Source organism: Numenius arquata, chromosome 23 (genome assembly GCF_964106895.1).
Source record: "Numenius arquata chromosome 23, bNumArq3.hap1.1, whole genome shotgun sequence".
Taxonomy (NCBI): domain Eukaryota; kingdom Metazoa; phylum Chordata; class Aves; order Charadriiformes; family Scolopacidae; genus Numenius; species Numenius arquata.
This window is the reverse complement of record NC_133598.1, coordinates 5,137,763-5,159,969: the sequence shown is the minus strand read 5'-3', so window position 1 is coordinate 5,159,969 and position 22,207 is coordinate 5,137,763. Positions and strand designations below refer to the sequence as shown.

Here is a 22,207-nt window from a genome sequence, read left to right as displayed (position 1 = left end):
CAATGTGGAATGAGAGAAATGGTCTTACTTGCATGACTAAGGATGACATGCACTCACGAGGATTATAGGATTAGGCCCTAAGAATTTCATAATCCTTAAAGATAACCATAGTTGGAAAGAAATCATGTGTTTGACTAAATACCCTTATTTTTCCCCAGATCTTTACATAAAGCAATATACTGCTGCTCACAGACAGGGTTATCATGTTAATGTCGATATGTTATGTTTAACCAGCTATTGGCCCAATCACAACCAGGGAAGCAGCTCCCGTGGAGCGTGTGGCCTGGGCAGGGGACCACACTGGGGTGAACTCGCCACCTTTCAGCTCCCGGCCCACCAGAGGCTTGAAGCAGCGAGAGCCACCTCAGGGGAACCACAAGATGCCCCTTCGGCTCAGGGCAGAAACACGACCAGCTCACATTCACCCATGAGAGAACCACACAGGCAAAGCGTCACCAGAAACAACCCCCCTTTCCAGAGCAGAAAGATTAATTAACGACCAAAGCCTTTCCGAACGAGAGCCCAAAGCCGCCCAGGCCTGCGAAGCCCGCCCAGGCCCGTTAGGCCCCTGCGACGGCCCGCCCCGGAGCCAGGCCCCGGGAAAGGCCTCTCCCTCCAGCAGGCCCGCAGGCAGGGCGGGCGGCGGCACCCCCCACAGCAGGAGGGGGGCCGCCAGCCAGAGGCGCAGCGCTCCCCGCCTCCGCCTCAAAAGCAACGGGGACTCACCGCCTTCCTCCACCCAATGGACCCGGCGACGCGCCTCTGCCCGGCCCCAAGATGGCCCCCGGCGGGAGGGCTCAGGCTGCCCGCACCCAACATGGCTCCCCGGGGAAAACACCCGCGCCGCTCCCCAGCAGCCCGCTGACTTCACACCCGGACCCAAGATGGCCGCCACTACCCCGGCCTTCAGCCCGAACTCAAGATGGCCGCCGGCAGCTTCACTGTCAGCGGCGCCGCCGGGATACCTGTCCGAATCCAAGATGGCAGCCCCCGCTGGCGTGAGGCTGGCTGGGGGGGTCACGTGACGAAGGGAGGGGGGGGTGTGGACCGTGTCCCGGCGGAAGCGTGAGGGACCGAGCAGGGAACAGGGACTGGCGGCGGCGGGAGCGGGCTGGCGCCGCCGGAGCAGACGTGCCGCAGGACGGGAGACACGGCCGTCACCACGGAGCCCGCCAGCGCTAACACGGCGGCCACCGCCGCTTCGCGGACTGGGGGCGCCGGGGACCAGCCAACCTCGCTGCCCCCGCCCCCACCGAGGATGCCGCGCAGGAAGGTGAGTGCGGCCGGGGAAGCGGGAAGGCGCCCGCCGGGGGGACTGACGAGCTCCGACAGCAGCTTTTTTCTCCCCTTCCCCACCCCCTCCACTACCTCTCCCGGGCACAAAACCGAGGGGAAAATAGCGGCCTTCAGCCCCCAGCTCCCGCCCCGCTCGCTCCCTGACTGGCTCCCGCTCGGGCACGCTGGGCGCTGATTGGCCGCCTTGCTCGTCACTCATCGCCCCCAACGGTTACCGTTTCCCCTCCCCCGCGCCCGCCGCGCGTTCCGCCTCTCGGCTCTTCCGATTGGGCAGGCCGTTGGAGAGCTGGTCGCGTATTGGCCGGGCTGCCTTGCCGGGCTGACAGTTGATTGGCTCCCGCGGCTGCCCATCTACGCCCCCAACGGTCACCTCCCCGCGCGTGCCTTGTTTCTCCCTCTTTCCCTTCCCCCCATCTCACCCCGCCCCCCCGGGTTGATGTTTCGGTGGGAGCGAGGCTTGCACCGATAGGCTGGCGGCTGCCGTCAATCATGCCCGGTGGCCACGCCTTTTTGCTCTCTAAGCTGTCATTGGCTGGCTCTCCCTTTCGGCCCCTCCCACCCGCGCTGTGATTGGCTGAGGCCGGCGGGTCTCCGCTGGGCGCAAAACAAAGCGGCGCGGGGGCTGCGCTCGCGCCCACCGCCCCCGCCCTTCGCCTCAGGCGGGCGCTCGCGCCGTCCCCTCAGGGCCGGCCGCCGGTCGGGGCTGCCTCTGCCCGCCCTCCGCCGGTCCGGCCGGCCGCACCGAGACCTACGGACGCTCCCACTCCCCGGCTGTCCGGTCAGGGCTGTGGGAAAAGAGTCTTTGGAGGCCTGGTGGCTGCCCGCCAACTCCTGAGGCCTGCTTCCCTCGGAGAGCCGCCGCTGCGCGGTGCAGGGGGCCGCTCGGGTGGGCCGAGACGAGGTGAATGCAGCCATGTTCGCAGCCTCTTTTGGCCCAGCCGGCTTCGCTGAGGGCCTTCGTTTTCCCGCGTTGCTTCCACCGGGGAGCCCTCACGCTGCCCTGAATTGCTGAGCGGGGAAGAGTCAGTTTGGCCGTTGCCGGAGCCCATCTGTTTGCTCCACCACCTGCTCCCGCGGGGCCTTGTGCTCTGCTGGGCTGTCTGGGCTGGTTTGAACAGGCAGATGGTGTGGGAGTGCTGTGGGCTTGGCAGGGTGAACCGAGAATGGGCAGCTCAGCATATGCTCTCCAGCTTTCAACCTTCATTTACCTTTTACTTTAAATAAAATTGGGTGCTGCTGTGACCTTTCTTAGTGGACTAGTTTGCAGAAACTTTATTGCTGAAGGCACTGTCTGACACTGCATATTTACTAAATTAAGATATTTTCTCCAGAGTAATACACTTGACACTTAGTAGTTTGCATATGTCATTGTGCCAGCTTGAAATTAACTATCTAGCATCAAATATTTTCTCTTTTATATATAGTATAAATACAATATGCAAGTTTTAAGTGCTTTTGTGCTAATGTCTGGGTCTGTGGTGTTGCAGAGGAATGCGGGCAGTAGCTCAGATGGAACAGAAGACTCCGATTTCTCTACCGATCCTGAGCATACAGACAGCTCTGAAAGCGATGGCACATCACGACGATCTGCCCGTGTCACCCGTTCCTCAGCCAGACTCAGTCAAAGCTCTCAAGGTAAATGCTTGATTTTTTTTTTTAAAGAAGGAAAAGAAGAACAATCTCTTAAGCAAGAAAAGGCTCAATGTACTCCATATTCCTGACATTTAGAACTTAAATGTTTATAACTAAATAAAAATATATAACTTTTTTCATTGGCTATTAACGTACCACAGCAAAAAGCAGTCTTTCTAAGTGCCTGTTGAACAAATGATGTAATATAATCCAAAGATTACACTGGTGGTGGAAGCCAAAGCTGGACTACCCTCTGTTCAAAAAGTAAAGCTGTTTACTTGTTAAAGGAAGTGGGACTCAAACCCCATGACTCTACTGCCAGCTTTACCTAGTTTTTCTGAGAACTTTAAAAATTTGTTTCCCATCATCTAAACAGTGATATTGGTACCGGAGCCAAGTTACAGAGAGAGTGTTTAGGGGTGAAAGCTGTTTTTATTTGCTTTGTTTGTTTGTTTGGGGTTTTCTGTACTGCAAGGCAAGATGTATTTTCATGACTTGCTGACGCTGACCCTGCTCTGCAATAAATGTAATCAACATATTGCCAGTTATTTTGAGTGCTTTTACTTTAGCATCCAGATTGTAAGAGGCAATATTGAATGTTTCCACCTCCTCATTTTTAGTGTTAGTGTAGTCATTTCTGGGCTGTTAGTCAATAGGCTGCCATCTGGCATCAAGGGGAGAAAACGGTAGTAGATGATAATTTGTTTCCATTGCTCAATGTATATGCTTTGATAAAGATTCTGGTTTGTGACAAATTTTATTTCAGGTAAGAAATACATGTGCACAATCACCTAGTAATTAGGTCTTTAAAACAAGAGGAAAAGTGATGTGGATGTGTGTGGGATGCCTGTGATGTTCCTAGGTTATGAAAGCATTATTTTCATGCAAAATAATTGTTTTATAGTCTCATGAGAAGTATAGGATTACAAAGCCACATACAGGGTTCCAAATAAAGCTTCACATCAGAAGCAATCTTGCTATTCCCAAAGGTTATCTAAACCCTCATAGTTCTTATCTAAACACTGACCGTTCTTATCTAAACTAACGGTTCTTTAGCTTTCCAAATGGGTGCTGGTTTATAATTACTAGTTAATTAAGTAATTAAGTCCAGAGAAAGGTGATCTAATTCCAGATTCCTCAGTGTTGGTGAAAGTGCCAAGAGATTTAAGCTCGGAAGAGCAGAGCATATCTTTGTGCTGACATGCAGTGGTGAGTGGTAGGACAGAACCCTGTGTTGATACCCAGCTGTCAATCGTAATCATAGACTCCCACGTTGGAGAGACCTCAAGGATCATCTGGTCCAACCTCTCTATCAGATGTTGGCATCACAGACTTCAGAGCACATGTGAGGCGAGTCTCTGACTTCCAGTGGTTCTTGTGGGTGTAATTATGGTGTTTCTGTGGAATTAGATTCCAGTCCGGTTCGTAATCCACCATCGTTTGGAGCAGAAGAGCCGGTCTATTCTACGCGGAGGGTAACCCGCAGCCAACAGCAACCCGCTCCCGTGACGCCAAAGAAATACCCGCTCCGGCAGACTCGCTCCTCTGGGTCAGAGACCGAGCAAGTGGTTGACTTTTCTGACAGAGGTATGTGAGAATGCGGTGAGGTGTTGAAAGTTTTCAAAATGCTGTTGGAAAGAGTATGTGACTCCATTCTCTGAGGGCACAGTATGATATCCTGAGGATAGAGGGTTTGAGACAGCTGTCCGGAGTCGCTTTACGTATTTTTTTGAAAGCTTTCTTTCAGGCAAATTTGTAACATCTTGATCCTTATTCAGACACTAAAAATGCAGCGGATCACGATGAGTCTCCACCTCGTACCCCCACCGGGAATGCCCCTTCCTCAGAGTCTGATATTGATATCTCCAGTCCAAATGTATCCCATGATGAGAGCATTGCCAAGGACATGTCCATGAAGGATTCTGGAAGTGACCTGTCTCACCGCCCTAAGCGCCGCCGCTTCCATGAAAGCTACAATTTCAACATGAAATGTCCCACTCCTGGTTGTAACTCTTTAGGTAATTTCAGCTCCAGGATTAATCTGTTGGTTTTTGCATTCCTGCTGTGATATTCAAAGTCCCGCTCAGTTGAGTTATACGTCCCAATAATAAGCACTTAATTAGAACCAGAAGTATTACTGAGAATTGGGTATAGAAAAGGGATATGAAGCATATCTGCAGGTGTATTCCTCCTGGAGGTGTTTCTGGCTCAGGAGTGTTTGGGGGATGACAGGATAAAGCACAGGTGAGGAGTATGAGCACAGGTGTGGGAGGAAGATGCAGAGTCTTGCAGGAAGGGCACTGGTCTCTGCCAGAAGCAGGTTTTCAGAAACAAATTATTGCAGACCTCTAACATACCTGGCTGCTTGCATGGAGTGCAGCTTTTGAGTTAGCGTGAAACAGATTTTCCTCCTTTGTTCTTAAAGCATGTGCCGTGAAGTGTGCTCCTTCTCTTACACTGAGCATGCTCCTTGAGAAGCTCCTATGAGCTATCTGCCCATCTAGGATACTTTTTAAACCTCTTTATTGATTGTATGTTAAAAGCGTGGTTTTTTCTGATCCTTTGCAGGACACCTAACTGGAAAACACGAGCGACACTTCTCCATATCGGGATGCCCACTGTATCATAATCTTTCAGCAGATGAGTGCAAGGTAAATGAGTCTTCTGTTTTATCTTCAACCATTATTTATGGGGTTTTTTTGGGAACAAAGTGCCAGGACCTGTCACTTGTGAACAGAAAATAAGAGTGATGATGTTTCAGCTGATGTCTTTAGCTGTAAAACATTTGTATGTCACATCATCTGTGAATTACAGTTCTGAAAATTCACCTAAAGGAGAAATGGAAAAGATGAAGGCTTGGATAGTAGTTTACTGCAGCACTGACAGATGAGTTTTGGCTTCCAGGTTCGAGCCCAGAGCCGGGATAAGCAGATTGAGGAGAGAATGCTGGCCCATCGGCAGGATGACAACAACAGGCATGCCACCAGACACCAGGTAGGCCACCTGCACGTAACGGAGTAGATGCTCAGGTAAAAGTGGAAAAAACCTCAGCTTGTGGTTTCCAGAGACCATGATTTTAACTTGATCTCCTTTCGTCACTTCTTGGGTAAACTACTGTGCTGGCAGTCTTTATTTGCCATCTCCAATTTGTTTCAGCAAATGCAATTCATTGTATCCCTTAAATGAGAGACACGGGAGCAGGCAGGGAGGTGGCACCTCAAAGGAGGCCGGAGCTGTTCTCAGGATGTTCTTCTCTGTGTGCTTTGATGTGTGGGACAAGAGAATTCCTGCACAACTGTAAACTACAATTTTACTCTGACTAAAGAGAAAAGAATAAAACCAGGGGAATTGCATTTTTCAGTTCATGAGTCTTGGACTTGAGTCAGGATGACTTAATGAGTCAGCTCGGAGCTTTTCCCCATGATGAAGCAGTGCATGAGGAGTGCGGCCTGTCCTGTGGCACTGAGGGGCATTGGCAAAGGCAAGCTGTGGTAGGAAGGAACTTTTCCTGGTTTCCATACCTATGTTGTACCTCCAGCACCCTCTTATTAGCACAGGATTTGGTTCAGAGACAACAAACCTCATCAAATGAAAGCCAGGACAGAGGTCTTTTAGCGTGAGAAGATGAAGAAAGATGTTTGAAGTGGGTGAAGTTTAGTAAAGGTTTCCACCTCTGGTTTCTTTCAGGCACCAACAGAGAGACAGCTGCGATACAAAGAGAAAGTAGCTGAGCTCAGGAAGAAGAGGAACTCGGGCCTGAGCAAGGAGCAAAAAGAAAAATATATGGTAAAAGCAGTAACTTCATTCTTTCATTCCCTTCTGTCTGAATGAGAACACTATGAGGGTGTTTGGCTTCCCAGTCATCCTGCAACATTCTCAGCTAAAAAATGGCAAGATCCAGCAGCTTAGGAGCAGCCTGGCAGCAAAACCTCCTCTATTATTTTATTGTTCCAGGAGCACAGACAAACCTATGGCAATACCAGGGAACCTCTGCTCGAAAACCTGACGAGTGAGTATGACCTCGAGCTTTTCCGAAGAGCGCAAGCACGAGCATCTGAGGACCTGGTGAGACTTCTAAATCATCAAATGACTTTGTTAGAAATGTGAATGCTGTTTGGGTTTTTTTTTTGTACTTGTGCAGACAGAGTCAGAGTTTGTAAGAAGAGCAGCTACAGCCCAGCCGAGTCAACAAAGTGACACTAGGGACAAATAATGTTTAAGTGCTGGTCACACGGAGGGTTTGCTGAAAGTGCAGGTGGAGCAAAGCATTTGCAGTCCCAAATGCTGCAGTGCCTTCGAGGGGAATGATTGATACCAGTCCCGTTTAATAGGTGTTTGTTTTCAGTGAAAGAATGGACTTTAGCAGCTTCATCTGCTGAAGGAATGGCTCAGGAGAGATAACAAAAGACAAAAGTCACATTGGCAGTAGCCAGTGACTGGAGAGGAGTTCAAAACCTCCTATTGCCGAGCCTTTTGTACATGCTTTCCAAAGGCACCCTCCATCTCCAAAGATGAACCAAAAGATCCTTTGATGTTTACCAGTGACAATTGCAGCTGGGAAATGTAAGGCAGAGCATTAGGCTGTACCCTCTTCCTACATTTTAGGAAATAAGCAAGGAGCTTACATTGCTTTCATGATAGAAGGAGTGTGATCCTAGTGTTAGCATGCTGCTAAGTGCTGATTCACAGAACATATCCTGAAGAAAGGAACAATCAGGAGCTGTCCTGCTTGTGCATGGGGCTCAGGCTGAGTTTGATTGAGGAGGGGTCATCAAACATGGTCACACTGAAAGATGAATTTAGAGGACTTGAAGTAAATGATTTCCTTGAGGGAAATCAATAGGACCCTCTTCCTCTCTACCTACTCTTCAGGTTTTTTTTTTTTTTTTTCAAATAATCATCCATTTTGTTTTCATTCATAGGAGAAGTTGCGGCTCCAGGGCCAGATCACAGAAGGCAGCAACATGATTAAAACAATCGCTTTTGGTCGTTATGAGCTGGATACCTGGTATCATTCTCCCTACCCAGAGGAATACGCTCGTCTGGGACGTCTCTACATGTGCGAGTTCTGTCTCAAATACATGAAGAGCCAGACAATACTGCGCCGACACATGGTAAGGGCAGAGCTGATTGAGCTTTAAATCTGATTTCAGCACGTAAACACTTTAAAACATTACTATTAGCTGAATTGCTCGCTTTAGGAGGTGATAAAACTGCATGTTTCTTGGTATATCCAGTAGCTGTTGTAACCTTTTCCCAGAATCACAGAATGATACGGGGTTAGAAGGGACCTCTGGAGATCATCTAGTCCAAACCCTTGCCAAAGCAGGTCCACCCAGAGCAGGTTGCACAGGAATGTGTCCAGGCAGGGTTTGAATGTCTCCAGAGAAGGAGACTCCACCACCTCTCTGGGCAGCCTGTTCCAGGGCTCTGCCACCCTCACAGGAAAGAAGTTCCTCCTCATGTTTAGATGGAACTTCTTATGTTCAAGTTTGTGCCTGTTCCCTCTAGTCCTGTCCCTGGGCACCACTGAAAAAAGACTGGCCCCATCCTCCTGACACCCACCCTTTAAGTATTTATAGGCGTTGATCAGATCCCCCCTCAGCCTTTTCTTCTCCAGACTAAAAAGCCCCAAGTCCCTCAGCCTTTCCTCATAAAAGAGATGCTCCAGGCCCCTCATCATCTTTGTAGCCCTCTGTAGTCCTCATCTTTTCTGCCTTTAAAACAGCAGTGTTACCCTAGCTTTGTTTTCTGGTCATAGGCAAAATGTGTTTGGAAACATCCACCAGGTGATGAAATCTACCGCAAAGGCTCCATTTCGGTGTTTGAAGTGGATGGGAAAAAGAACAAGGTAAGTGGCTGCGATTGTTAGGTCAGTCTTCAGTGTGGAGTCTGTCTTTCAAATGTGCCGAGTGCTGCTTTTCTTCTAGAGAAACAGGATGTAAATGGCCCTTTCTCTCTGTAATTGCAGAAAAACTAGTGGAGTCTGATCTGTCCATTCTTGCAATTCTGGCAGTAGTTCTGTCTGCATTTTCTTTGTGGTTATTCCTCAGCCCTGTTGTGCTCTGGCAGTTCCATCTGTTGTCTCATACCCTGCTCGGAGGCGTGGGTAAAGATCCCTTTCTGAAAGTTAGTGGGAAATTCTGTGTTTGGCCTCAGTAGATCACTACACGGTACTCAGCCAGATTCGGGTTGGGGTGCGAAGCAGCCCCATGATATTGAGGGTGATCTGAGCCCTGAATCGAAGGGTGGAACTGGAATCTGCAGCTGCAGAGTCAGTGCTAATTAGCAGCACCGGCCTTATGCCCCATCTCTGTGTCCAGTCTTGAAGGGTTTAGAGGAAAGAACAAAGAAACAAATTCAGAAGCTAAATCCTGCACCGCTGGAAGTTGGGAGGAGACTTCTCTAGTTACCAGAGATAACCTTCAAGCCTCCTGCTCCCCTTCACTGAGGATGTGATGTTTTGGGCATTCAGAGATTGATATCACAAATGCTAATTCCCACCCGTAGGAAGCCAGGCTTATCAAGTTTCATCACAAATGGAATTGTTTCCTGGCCCAGCTGCTCTGTTTGAGAGACTGTATGTCCTTTCTCAGAGGATTCAGAATTTTCTTGTCATTTCCCATGTATGCCTGGTTTTATCCACTCTTGAGATGTTCCAGTGTAATAAATCTGTGTAATAACTGTATCCTACTCTCCTTTTACTTCTAGATCTACTGTCAAAACCTGTGTCTGCTGGCAAAACTTTTCTTGGACCATAAAACACTGTATTACGATGTTGAACCCTTCCTCTTCTATGTCATGACGGAAGCTGACAACACTGGCTGTCACCTGATAGGATATTTCTCCAAGGTTAGTTGAAAATATATCCATAAGTGTTACTACTTCATTAGAATGAGATTTAGGACACCAATTATCAGTGCTGAATCTCCCCTCTGAGTTTTTGCAGTCTCAGGATTTGTTGCTTTTAGGAGTAGATAAAGTTTCAAACCTGATCTGTGTGAATTGTTCTTACTGTTTGCTGCTGGGGTTGCAGGTGCTTTGCTGTAGCATCTTTTCTCACTGCTACCAAAACCCCAAATAAGCTCAAATGAGCTATTGTTGTTGGGAAGGATAGTGGTGTCTTAGATGTAGGCAAAAGTGGCTGGAGCTGTACGGCACAAAAGGGCCTGGGGCTGTTGGTCGACTATCGGCTGAACACGAGTCAGCAGTGTGCCCAGGTGGCTAAGAAGGCCACCAGTGTCCTGGCCTGTATCAGGAACAGAGTGGCAAGTAAGACTCAGGAGGTGACCGTCCCCCTGTACTGGGCACTGGTGAGGCCCCACCTTGAGTGCTGTGTCCGGTTTTGGGCCCCTCACCACAAAAAAGACCTTGAGGTGCCAGAGCGGGTCCAGAGAAGGGCAATGGAGCTGGTGAGGGGTCTGGAGAGTAAGTCTTATGAGGAGCGTCTGAGGGAGCTGGGGGTGTTCAGCCTGGAGAAAAGGAGGCTGAGGGGAGACCTTCTCACTCTCTACAACTCCCTGAAAGGAGGGTGTAGCCAGGGGGGGTCGGACCCTTTTCCCAAGGAGCAGGTGATGGGACAAGAGGAAATGGCCTCAAGTTGTGCCGGGGAGGTTCAGATTGGATATTAGGAAAAGTTTTGACACTGAAAGTGTTATTAAGCGTTGGAATGGGCTGCCCAGGGAAGTGGTTGAGGCACCATCCCTGGAGGTATTTAAAAGACAGGTTGACATAGTGCTTAGAGACATGGGTTAGTGATGGTTTTTATCAGAGTTAGGTTGAGGGTTGGACTAGATGATCTTAAAGGTCCCTTCCAACCTAGACAATTCTGTGATTAATAAAAAAAGTAATGATAAAGAAAATGCAAATAAATATAGATAAAATATATTAAAATAGATATGTCACCGTGCTTAATTCTTTTTAAAATAATCTACTTGAAGAAATAAAAACTCTTAGGTGGAAAAGCTGAGACATAACTCAAGTAACTTTAGCGTATCCCACAAGTAAGTCATTGGCCAAGCTTAGAGTAGGAGCCAGTTTTCTCAACTGTTTGCCTACCTAAAAAAATAGCCAGTCTGTGTGTTTAACCTCTGCTGCACATTGGGGAAATACATTTCCTGGTTGTTCCTATTTCAGTACAGAACAAGCAATTACCCTTCTGGACGTGGTGATATCATGCAATCCACTTAGCAGTTTACTTATTTCAGTCAGTGAAATTCTATAGGAGAATACTCTCCTGAATAACGTGCAGGAAACTCTCTCTCTTAAATCACCTGAGTCAAAATTGAATAAATATCTTTAAAAAAAAAAAAAACAACCTGTAAAGGAAAATCTGTATTGATCTGAGCATAACTGTGTCTTGAGTCTCTTCTTTATCTGAACATTTCAGTATAGACCATGTGCTTATCAGGCTGCTGTTACATCGCTTTCTTGTTGCATATAAAGCTGGTAGATGACAGAGGTGGCAGTGAGGGTGGTACTGGCTCTTTTCAGGTACAACTCCACAGCCAGCCATCCGAGGCTTAAAATTGTGCACTAAACACCTAATTTAATGGCTAATAAAGTACGACACTAGGCCAGGTTGGGAGCTGAAGGATGATCATGTTACTTGTTGTTAGGCAGGTTTTTCTACTGTTGCTCCTTTTGCCTTGTATTGTATCAGTTGCACAGGCTTGTTCAGTCTGTTGGGATTAAGATCTACCCATTGTTTGTACAGATCCAGGCCTGTTAACGTATCCTCTCTGCTCTTTCTTGTTTTTAGGAGAAGAATTCTTTTCTCAACTACAATGTTTCTTGTATCCTGACGATGCCTCAATATATGAGGCAGGGTTACGGCAAAATGCTCATTGACTTCAGTAAGTAAAGAGAAATTCTGAGACATATTCTGTCCAACACAACAATTTTACCAAGAGATCTAACGTTTCTCTGGTGGTGGTTGAGCAGTTTTCAGTATTTGAGCAGTTTTCAGGTTTCTACATGTGCTAAAGGGGGTAACAGTCAGGAGAGAGTACTTTAAGAAGGATAAATTATGGTTTGTTTTTTTTTTTTTTTTTCCTTTCCAGGCTATTTGCTTTCTAAAGTAGAAGAAAAAGTTGGCTCTCCAGAACGCCCTCTGTCTGACTTAGGTCTCATCAGCTACCGCAGTTACTGGAAGGAAGTTCTCCTTCGTTACCTGCATAATTTCCAAGGAAAAGAGATCTCTATAAAAGGTATGTTTTCAGGCTAAATAAGCTTGTAGTGAATTGGTTCAGGAACATGCTTATTCATCTCATTCACTCGTTTTTCTCAACTATGAGGCAGGTCGTGCTTGACTCATTCACAGAGGTGTTTATGTAGCAGCACAGTGGAATATTCCCATAGTTGGGGGAATATTCCTTTCCAGTCCTGCCACCATTAGAGATAAGCCACCTTACACAGTTCTGAAAGTAGGTACTGGCTTCTTCTCTTAAAAAATACACCTTTAAAAAAGATTCAGCAAAGAACTTTATCCATCTGTAGATTAGAATGTTAACTTGAAAAAGAAAAATGGCTCCACTGAGAGGCTTTCAAATGCTTTGGAAAAATACTAAGACTATTTGGACTTCTTTTAATAGCATTTTTATGTTTATGGCACGTAGGGTTGTGCAGCAGTTCGTAGAGATGTTGAGGTAGTTCTGAAGAGGTGGCTACATTTTCTTTCGGAGGATTACACTATATTAACGTGAATCCTAAAAGCAGTATCACTAAATCATTATCATAGAATGGTTAGAGTTGGAAGGAGCCTTAAAGATCATTGAGTTCCAACTCCCTGCCCTGGGCAGGGACACCTCCCACCAGACCAGGTTGCTCCAAGCCCCCTCCAACCTGGCCTTGAACCCCTCCAGGGATGGGGCATCCACAGCTTCTCTGGGCAACCTGGGCCGGGCTCTCACCACCCTCACAGCAAAGAATCTCTTTCTAGCATTTAATCTAAATCTTCCCTTTTTCAATTTAAAACCATTACCCCTCATCGTATGGCTCCCCTCCTTGATCAAGAGTCTCTCCCCATCTCTCCTGTAGCCCCTTTCAGGTACTGGAAGGCCGTTATAAGGTCTCCCTGGAGCCTTCTCTTCTCTGGGCTGAACAACCCCATCTCTCTCAGCCTGTCCTCATAGGAGAGGTGCTCCAGCCCTCTGATTATTTTTGTGGCTTCCTCTGGACCTGTTCCAACAGGTCCATGTCCTTCCTGTGTTGAGGACTCCAAAGGTGGACACAGTGCTCCAGGTGGGGTCTCACAAGAGCAGAGTAGAGGGGTAATGTTCTGTTCATGTTCTATTTCAACCGATTTTTTTCCCCAGTGCTCCTCCTAGACTGGGTTTCCAGTTCTGGGATGAGCTGGGCTGTTCCTGTACAGCTCTATGTGGCTTATATCCACAGCCTGTGGTTCTTCATGCTATTTGCAATCAGTCAGCCCTCAAGAGTGAGATTAAAAGCTGTAAACTAACAATTGTAGGCTATTGAGGAGGAATTTGTTTCTGTTCTAACATAAACTGTTGCTGGTTTGCAGAAATCAGTCAGGAGACCGCAGTGAACCCCGTCGACATTGTTAGCACGTTGCAGGCGCTTCAGATGCTCAAGTACTGGAAGGGAAAACACCTGGTCCTAAAAAGACAGGTAAGATTTATGGTGGCTCTTTCTGCATTTTTCTTTCCTTATATTTAGTTGTTAGATTCATATGAACTTGCTGAAATTGGTATTTCCTTTGCATTGTGCTGGGTTTTCCAGCCTCTTCATTCTACTGAGGGGGCGCTGTAATTTTCAAACGCAGTAACTGATAAAATACGCCACGAGCATCCAACCTGAGTCTTCAGTAGAGTAAAAATCTGCTCTATTGACCTTCCTTCTCTGATGTGTGGAATAACGTTGCTCATCATAAGCAGCTTTTTAGCGGGAGCAGTGGATCAATGTTCCCGTCATGCTGCTCCTCACGCCTGCCCTTTACTGGGCAAATGGGTGACATAGGAGTGAACTGAATTAACAGGAGTCTGAATGAGTCCTGTGCGTACCCTCATTAGGTATAAGACAAGTGGTTTATAAATCCCCAAATGTGATGGCTTCTCTTTTGTTTTCCCTGCCCTGCGACTTCACTTTGTAGCTAAAAGTAGCCTTATCAGTGGGATTGGAAGGGCTTCTAGGACGCACCGTGGAGGAAATGTTCCATTTGTCATGCTGAGCAGTCAGTAGGCTGGTCATCTTCATGTTTGTGGGCTTGGATGTGTGGTGTTGTACCGTGGATAATTCTCCCATCGCGGATCGATTGTTTTAACCTGCCCTTTCATGCTCTTTTCCTTAGGATCTGATTGATGAATGGATAGCCAAAGAGGCAAAAAGATCCAACAGCAATAAGATAATGGATCCCAGCTGTTTGAAATGGACCCCTCCTAAGGGAACTTAACTGTCTCTCACTCCTGAAGCCAGTGAAACCCCAGCAGTAGGAAGTACCCTCGGGATCTCTGTTGTATCTGTTGCTGTTGTGATTGCCTGGTACAGTACCCTCCCGAAAGATCAGTTCCCCTTGGTACTGTTCTGGCCCGGATCTTTTGTGCACACCACAGACGCTAGTTCTGAGGAACTTTATGTTTCGGCCTCAATGAGGTTGCAAGGATTGGATCTGTATAGGACCCAAACGAAGCTCCTAGCAGCGCTGGCCCAAGGAGTTCTGATATCTGGTACTGTACCTGTCCAGTCACTGGTCTCACCCTCATGTTCTTATTCCGATGAGGTTGTGTTGTGTCCTATAATCTGGTTGTTTCTTCCTTCAGGTTCCTTGCGTTCTAAGTAATGGAGGTAACTTCTGTGGCTTTTGAACAAGGTCTAATAATGCTTGTTTGGGGAAAGTCTGGTTTTCCACCAAGCTGCAGTTACACTGACTTCGGCGTTTTTAACTAGTCCTGCCTGATGGACTGTGTTTCCATTCCGTGTATCAGTTTTAGTAAGGTAACATACCATCACTTTCAGCAGGGTTTTCCATATAATATGGTCTTCACATAGTTAATATTGTACAGTCAGAAGCTTTCATGCCTTGTGAGTGAGCGGTGTGATTGTGAGTGGTACCCTGGAGGAGCCGAAGGCTGGGTGTGTGAGAACATCATGGGCTGAGATGTTCCAGAGAGTGGCTCTTGGTAAATGCTCCTGGAGCTACTCCAGTGCCACAGCTGTTGGAGAGACCTCTTTGATTATAAGTTACTGTTTTTTCCTGTTTATCTTTTGGAGTTATTGGGTTCCTTTACACAGAAGCAGCCTGTTCAGTATATTTCACTGGAGATACTTTACCCAGAGCAGTCTTCCTTGAATGGTAGGTCTCTTTGAATTAGAGAGGATTTTTTCCCTCTAGACTGAAGAAATAAAAACTTTGGACAGATTTTTTGCCAGCCTTGTCCAAACAGCCACAGAAACTCTACATTGCAAATATCGTCAGTTGTTGGATTGCCTACAGTGTACGTTCTGTGCATCGTGGCAGCTCCAGTTAGCTGTGTGGATGGTTTGCTTCTCTGACAGTGCGTTCTTGTTTGTCTTTGTAAAACAAAAAAAGCTTTTACTTCCTCTCTCCCATCAGCACCATCGGAAGAAACTATCGTACAATGGCTTTCAAGTATAACCACTGTCTTTGTGCCACAAGTTTCCTATATGGCTCCAGTGTGATTAAAAGGGGGGGACAATCTTGGGGTAGACGATGGCAGCATCATATAGTGCTGATTTCACTTCAACCTTCCAATGCTTCCTCATTGAACGGTGTCTGAAATGAAGCGCTTGCAATGTACCGGTAGGTGGGAGCCGTTTCCTGTTAACCACTGACCCATCCTAGTGTGGAAAAGTTCTCTACTGCTCTTCTGATGGTTGTCTGCCTTTCTCTGCCTCCTTAAAAACAAAACAAAAAAAAAAACAAAAAAAAAAGAAAAAAGATCATCAGTACATGGTGTATACCTTGTGGGCATTACTGAAGTTTGCTGTCTCATGCCCTTTGCTCCTGTATTGTAACTAACTACAGATACTCATGAAACTATCCAACCAAGTAGATCTCTTGTGGAGTAGGGAAGAAGGCCATTCTTGTGCAGAAGCTAAACCTTGTTCCCATGATGTGGTAGAATGTGCTATTCTTGTATCTACTTCTCAATAAAGCATGTTCTCTGCTCAAGTTTATGCCTTCTTTTTATTTATTTATTTTTTTCAGTCCGATGCTATTCTGCATCTCCAATTAAGTGAAGCTGTCGCTTTATGTTGCAGGGGACTAATTTGGAACCCATCTTTGTGCCTGGTGTGTTAAGGATTGTGACTAGACTGGCTTTTAGGATGAATCTTTTGGAAATTGCCCGTATTGTGTATTCACTCCAGAGCTTACTGTACATAGGAGGCTGCCACGAGGAACACGTGGAGTTTGCCACATACTGACAAGGTACATGTGTCATGCAAAATTGGGATGGCATTTGTCAACATGAAGTTCACTGAAGACAGAAGGAGTTATCCTAAAAGTTGATAGTGCTGGATTTTTAGCCGCCTGTGCTTCCATGACCAGACCTTCTTGTACTGTGGGAGGGCTTGGGGCAGTGAAGTCTCTGATCTTCAACGGTGTTTGAAGTTCAGCGTATCTCAAACATTTGCAGTCTTTGATGTCATCTCTGATATTAAATGGTTAATTACACATTATCTGCTCCAGCTCTCTCCAAAGATTCTGCTTTTCTACCTAACTCTGAGGGAGTTAAAAAGAGCAGGGAATGTTTTTGGGCTCTGAGCTGCAGGGAGCTGTGAGGAGTAAGGCTGAGATGTTCAGTGATGGGGACCTGGGACTAGAGGTGCTCAGCTTGTGAAGAAAGAGCAAAGTCATGGAGATGGAACACCCTGGGAGTCGTGGTGGGATTATGATCAAAATCAAGGACACTTCCCTGAGCAATGATGCTTGTTTACTCGAGTCGCATCAAGGCTTTTCCTCATTCTGTCATGTTTTCCTTAATGAGGCATTTTTTTAAGCGTTTGATTTGGGAGCATTGCTTTTACTTATTTGAGCACAGTTTTGTACTATACCAGTTGCAGTTTTTTGCCTGCCGCCTTGTTTGTTTGTTTGTTTTTCTTGCAATTACAGCGAGATGCAGCGTGATTGTAGTAACTAGACAGAGACAAAAGGATAAGGGTTTATTCCCCACGCTGCTCTGCTGTCACAGCCAGCCCCTCTCAAAGCTTTTCTTTCCCTCTAGTCCTTATTCTGTCAGGTCTGTTTATGTTGTGACTTCTCGGAGGCAGCGACTGTCTCTCTGTATTTGTACGGTTCTTAACGCGAGGGGGTCCAACGCTTGAGAGAGACCTCTGGGTGCTTTGGTAATGCAAGCACTAATTAAGTAGTGAGTCACAGATAGTCATAAACATCTCTGGGTAACCAGAGGATGGGACGTGCTCATGGTTTCACCCGCAGTTTATTCATAGCAACTGCAAACGTGCAGATGTTACATTCTGGATGGGCAGTTTGAAGCCCTCCTAAAAACTACGACGCTACCAAAAAGCAGCTGGTGCTTTCAGTAAATTTTCCTGGTTTGATGCCTTCTTGCCCCCCCCTTCTTTTCTCATTATAAAAAACCCACTTGCATACAGCCTTGACCTAACACAGGAATAGCTAATGTAAGTCATTGTAAGCCCAGTGGTACCCCCTACAGAGAGTTCTTTGCTGTGACAGACCCAAAGAAACCCAGGCACAAACACAGATGGAATGCAAGACTGAATGAGAAAGCTGAGAGCCAGACCCCCTCAGCTCTACATCCCAGAAACAAGAACTGATTGTGGAACTGAAACTCGTATAAATCAAATAAGAATTTGAATGCCAGTAAAGGTGAAGAGGAGCAGAGACAGCCTCATAAGGAATTGGCTTTTTATGAAAGCCCTGGGTTATGTGCCCAAAACCAGAGGTTCCCTACAAAAGAACCAGACAAACCCAGCTCTTCCAATGCTCGATCCCGATGCTTTAACATCAAGCTCCTCCTGTTCCAGGGGCCAACAATGATGTTTGTTTGGTTTGGGTGTCATCTAATGCACTTCTCATATATATGATAGAATGAGGGGTAATGGTTTTAAACTGAAAGAGGGGAGATTTAGATTAGATGAAAGAAATTCTTTGCTGTGAGGGTGGTGAGACCAGGCTGGATGGGGCTTTGAGCAACCTGGTCTGGTGGGAGGTGTCCCTGCCCAGGGCAGGGGTTGGAACTAGGTGATCTTTAAGGTCCCTTCCAACTCTAACCATTCTATGATTCTATATTTTCTAAAAAGTTTGTAATTCAGCAGAGCCAAGGTTAAAAATCCTTTATGTCTCTGCTGTCAGTAAATGAGAAATAGCCCTTTGAAAGCTTTATGGGCGCGGTAGCAGTCGGTGGGTGTCCTTCTGTTGCAGTATTGTTTCCTGTCCAGTTTGTTTCCTGGAGAACTTTCCATGACTTCTGCCCCTTTGCTTAAATTCCAGCTACTCCGGAGCCGCTTTGGTGACAGTCCCTTCTGCTCCACAGCTTTTCCCTTGGTTATTTTGCTTTTTCTGGCTTTCCAGATGTCATAGTTAAAACAACTTCGCTTTCTATTTTAGTCTTTGCATTGAAGTACAGGAGTGATAGCACGAACTGCAGACAGGTATAACATGGTTGTTTGCTTTCCAGATGATTTTACCCCCAATTCTCCGTTTTGGAACATGAGTATTCCCGGGTTAAAGCTTCACTCTACACTCAGTTACTGTATTTCAGGCTGGACACAGACAAACAGCATGGACTTTCCTCTGCTCTTGAGCTGGCCTCACAATTGTGTCAGCTTTAGGAAGTTGAACTGAAGAGTTAATCTAATTAATGCACAACTTGTGTATTTAAGAATCCCCCGACACCAACTCTAGGTTTCTCCGTGTAGTTTAAGATTTCACAGCGAGAGGGATTCTTAGCTCTTGTGCCAACCCGTGCAGGATCTGCTTGTCTGGATCAAATCTAAGATCCCTTAACCCAATAACGTGTCTGACAGGAGTCAGAAGTTAATGTTCAAGGTTAATGACTGCTTCAACAACGTATGTCATCGTTAATTATTATATCTGCATATCTCTTTAAAGAAATATATCCCTATGAATTATGTATCTTCCTTAAGTGTTCAATTATGGTTTACCGGGGCATTCTGAAGCCATCCAGGGCCCTGCTTTATCCTCTGCTCACCCCAGTGTCTATCAGCGCAGCCTCAGGGCTGCTTTAACAGCCTGCTATCCCAAAACTTCCCTCAGCCTTGGGAAACTGTTAGAACACACAATACTTCAGCCTCTCCCCAACCTCATCCTTGACTCCAGCCTCTGGAAGCACAATGGCTGTGAAGATCCCAATGTGCTGACTCTAACAGAGACCAAGCCCAGCAAAGGGCTTTCTCACACCCTCTTCAGCTCCTGCTCCAGCCTGGCGTGAGTGAGGCCGGGATTTTCTCAGAATCTGCTGCTGGAGAATGCTCTTTTGACCTTGGATATTATTTTTTTCCTCTGAATTTCTTCAAAAGGCAAGGAAAGCAAAGCTGTTCCAGCGTGGACACTTTCCAAGTTGAATTCTGCCCAGGGCAAGGCAAGTTTTTGCAGTTAAAACCCCCAAAATGAGAATTTAGAATGAGTGTGATGATGGACAGTGAGCTACTGCCTCATTTGGGGAATGGTCTCGTTTACTCATCACACTCTTCGTGCTTTGGAGATGCAGTTGTTAATGAGCAGGAAAGCTTTTGGAATCCTTTGGGGCCTGCTGAATTTTTATTTTGCAGTGTAGAATTGGGCAGAGGGATCCTGCTGCCGCTGTTCTCTCACCACTGGCTGCTTGGAATAATCCTGCCCTTCGTTGTGCTGCCCTCGGCTGGACCAGCAGAGGGTTTGTAGGGACCTTGCTGAGACAGATCCCTGACCTGATCCAAACCTCTCCATCTTTCACTCATTCCATCCCTGGACCATTCAATTTGGCAGCTCCTCATAGTTTTTTTTTTTCCCCAGATTCCTTCAATGTTGGCACCAATAAGAGTTTTCACTGCGACGAGACAAACTGGGGCTTCTTTTTCTCCACTGAAATCTTCTGCCAGAATCTCCAGGCGCCGGTCGGTCACTGCTGTTCAGCACTGGCGGTTCTGTTGGCTTTTCCTTTTTGATGGAATTGTTTGGGGCAGGATGTGGGCATGTTGTGGCCACGCTGAGGATCTGCAGGGAAGGAATAGGTGGTTGATATTCCTATAAAGAACGCTAGAGGAAAAGAGGCAGCAGGGAAGCAGGAAGGAAAAGAAGCTAAATATGTACAATTACTCAGTTGTTTCTATTGTGATGGCCGTGTAACTCGGAGCTTAGTTTAAACCCATGTAAGAGAGTCCATCTGCCAGTAACTCCGCCCTCCTGTTGTTCCAAAGCTATGGAAAGAACTGGAACACCTACTTCTCACACCACCTCATGGACAAGGGGAAAAGCAACTCTATTTTTGAGAGCGTCCCCTGTAATTAGGTCTGCTCCCCCCCCTCCCTTGGGCTCCTGCCCACACACCACAAGAAAACACCCAGACCCGAGTCTGGGATGAGAGCAGAGGTGTAGCAAAAAGGGAGAAAACAAAAGGAAAAGAAAATATCCCCAGGAAGTGAATAGATCTCAAAGGCTGTTGTGAGTTTTCTACAGTAAAAGATGCCAAATCCAAAGAGAGCTGTTAAACTAGACACCCTCCTCCAGTGTCACAATTAACTCATGTGCTGGACAGCAGTAAAATACTTGTTAATTTGTACCTACTTTGCACACAAATCCTCAAGATCCACAAATTGCAGTAATCCTACATCATATATTAGTAGTAGGAAGGAGAAAAAAAAAAGAAAAAAAAATGGGCTTCTGGGGCTGGATTTATTATTCTGTTATTTGTAGAAATCAATTAGTAAAAGAATGAACATGCTGAGCTATTTAAGGGACTAGACAACCAACAATATTTAATAGAAAATGTGCTTTAGCACCGCTGAGTTCGGTGGAGGGGGGGTTAAAGGGAAGTGTCTGAACAGAGGGAGGTGACGATGACTTTCATTTTCTTTATATTCGATTCCCCTGGCGCTTGGGTGGGTGACGGTACATCGGGCTCTTGATATAGGTGGAGATTAATGAGGAGTCTGAGTGAGGGCTTCTAAGTGAGATCAATCTTTGACACAATAACAGGTATGTGAGGAGCGCAGGCAGAGCTGGCGTAGGAGGTGGAGGGCTCTGAGCTCGTCAGCCGCTCGCCCACTCTTACCCATCACTGGGTCTGAAGAAGGGAGCTCAGCGGTTTTACCTTCCAGCCCAAGCGCTGGCTGAAAGGATGTTGCCTGCACAGCTCTTGCGTTTCACATCTCGCACAAAAAAGGAGATGAGTGGGTTTCCGCTCTGCTGGGCGTTATTTAACCAAAGTCACAGCAACTCACCACTGCAGGCTCTGGTGAGAGATTATGAGACTGTTTCTAGTTGTATGGAAAAAAAAAAACACCCCCTGGAGCTCTTCATCCTGAGACAAACATTACCAAGAGTGGCAAAGGTGGCTTCGGATCCCATTTTTGTATGAGATGAGCAAAACTGTTGCAGAGTTGTTTTAACTTAATATAGTTTTTTTCAGGCTACTGAGCAAATCACTGGCGCAATCTCCCCCTCCTGTGACTTCTCATCTCTCTTCTGCAGTAAAAGAACGCTCTGATTCTTTCTTTGCATCAATAGCACTGACATTGACTTTGTTTACGAGCTCTCCTGTTTTGTCAGTGCTGAGTCCTTGATCCCTTCTTAGTGAATGGACCTCCGCTGCGTGTCCCTCCTGTTCCCACTGTCCTCTTAACACCAGGTTAGAGATTAATACTGCACTGGGAAAGTCTTTTCTACCCAGTGCAGTTGGGCTGTGTCAGGCTGACGTTTAGAAACTAATTACTGGTCACTTGGTCTTCTGATGACTCAGAGAAAGAAAGGGAACTTCTCCCCAGATCTTGTGTTAAAACGGAGAAACGATGCCCTTTGATGTGAGACACGTGGGGTGTCTCAGGTCTTGATGTGGTGCAGCACCCTCGCTGGGAGCTCCTGGTGAGCCGTTAGAAGTCCCACGGCCCCATAGCGGAGTGGGGCACCAGCTGCTTTCCGCTGGAAAACCAAAAACTCAAACCCATTTTGCATTTCAGTCCAGAACTGGGTTCTCCTCCGAGCTCAGCCATTGATTGATTGTCTAATTCTGGCAACTGCTGGGTCTTCTCTAGAGGCATCGCTGTGGTATGGACTCATCTGTGGATGGGCGTACCTCAGCAGAGGGGTTTGAGA

The 22,207-nt window shown here is 46.7% G+C and overlaps 1 protein-coding gene across 7 annotated transcripts; it reads left to right on the top strand.

Annotated features, from left to right (window-relative positions):
- Nucleotides 1-1,034: 1,034 nt before the first annotated feature.
- KAT7 (lysine acetyltransferase 7) lies at nucleotides 1,035-16,079 on the top strand. Of its 7 annotated transcripts, XM_074162582.1 has the most exons (15): nucleotides 1,035-1,273; nucleotides 2,784-2,931; nucleotides 4,339-4,515; nucleotides 4,707-4,946; nucleotides 5,497-5,579; nucleotides 5,833-5,922; nucleotides 6,616-6,714; nucleotides 6,883-6,993; nucleotides 7,851-8,042; nucleotides 8,690-8,779; nucleotides 9,640-9,780; nucleotides 11,690-11,783; nucleotides 11,991-12,137; nucleotides 13,454-13,560; nucleotides 14,240-16,079. In XM_074162582.1, the coding sequence occupies exons 1-15, from the start codon at nucleotides 1,259-1,261 to the stop codon at nucleotides 14,339-14,341; spliced, it is 1,836 nt and encodes a 611-aa protein (XP_074018683.1). In that variant the 5' UTR covers nucleotides 1,035-1,258; the 3' UTR covers nucleotides 14,342-16,079. The 7 variants fall into 7 exon arrangements, with proteins under 7 accessions (XP_074018683.1, XP_074018684.1, XP_074018685.1 ...); XM_074162583.1 differs by lacking the exon at nucleotides 5,833-5,922 and having other exon boundaries at nucleotides 1,077-1,273; XM_074162584.1 differs by lacking the exon at nucleotides 4,707-4,946 and having other exon boundaries at nucleotides 1,259-1,273.
- Nucleotides 16,080-22,207: the final 6,128 nt, after the last annotated feature.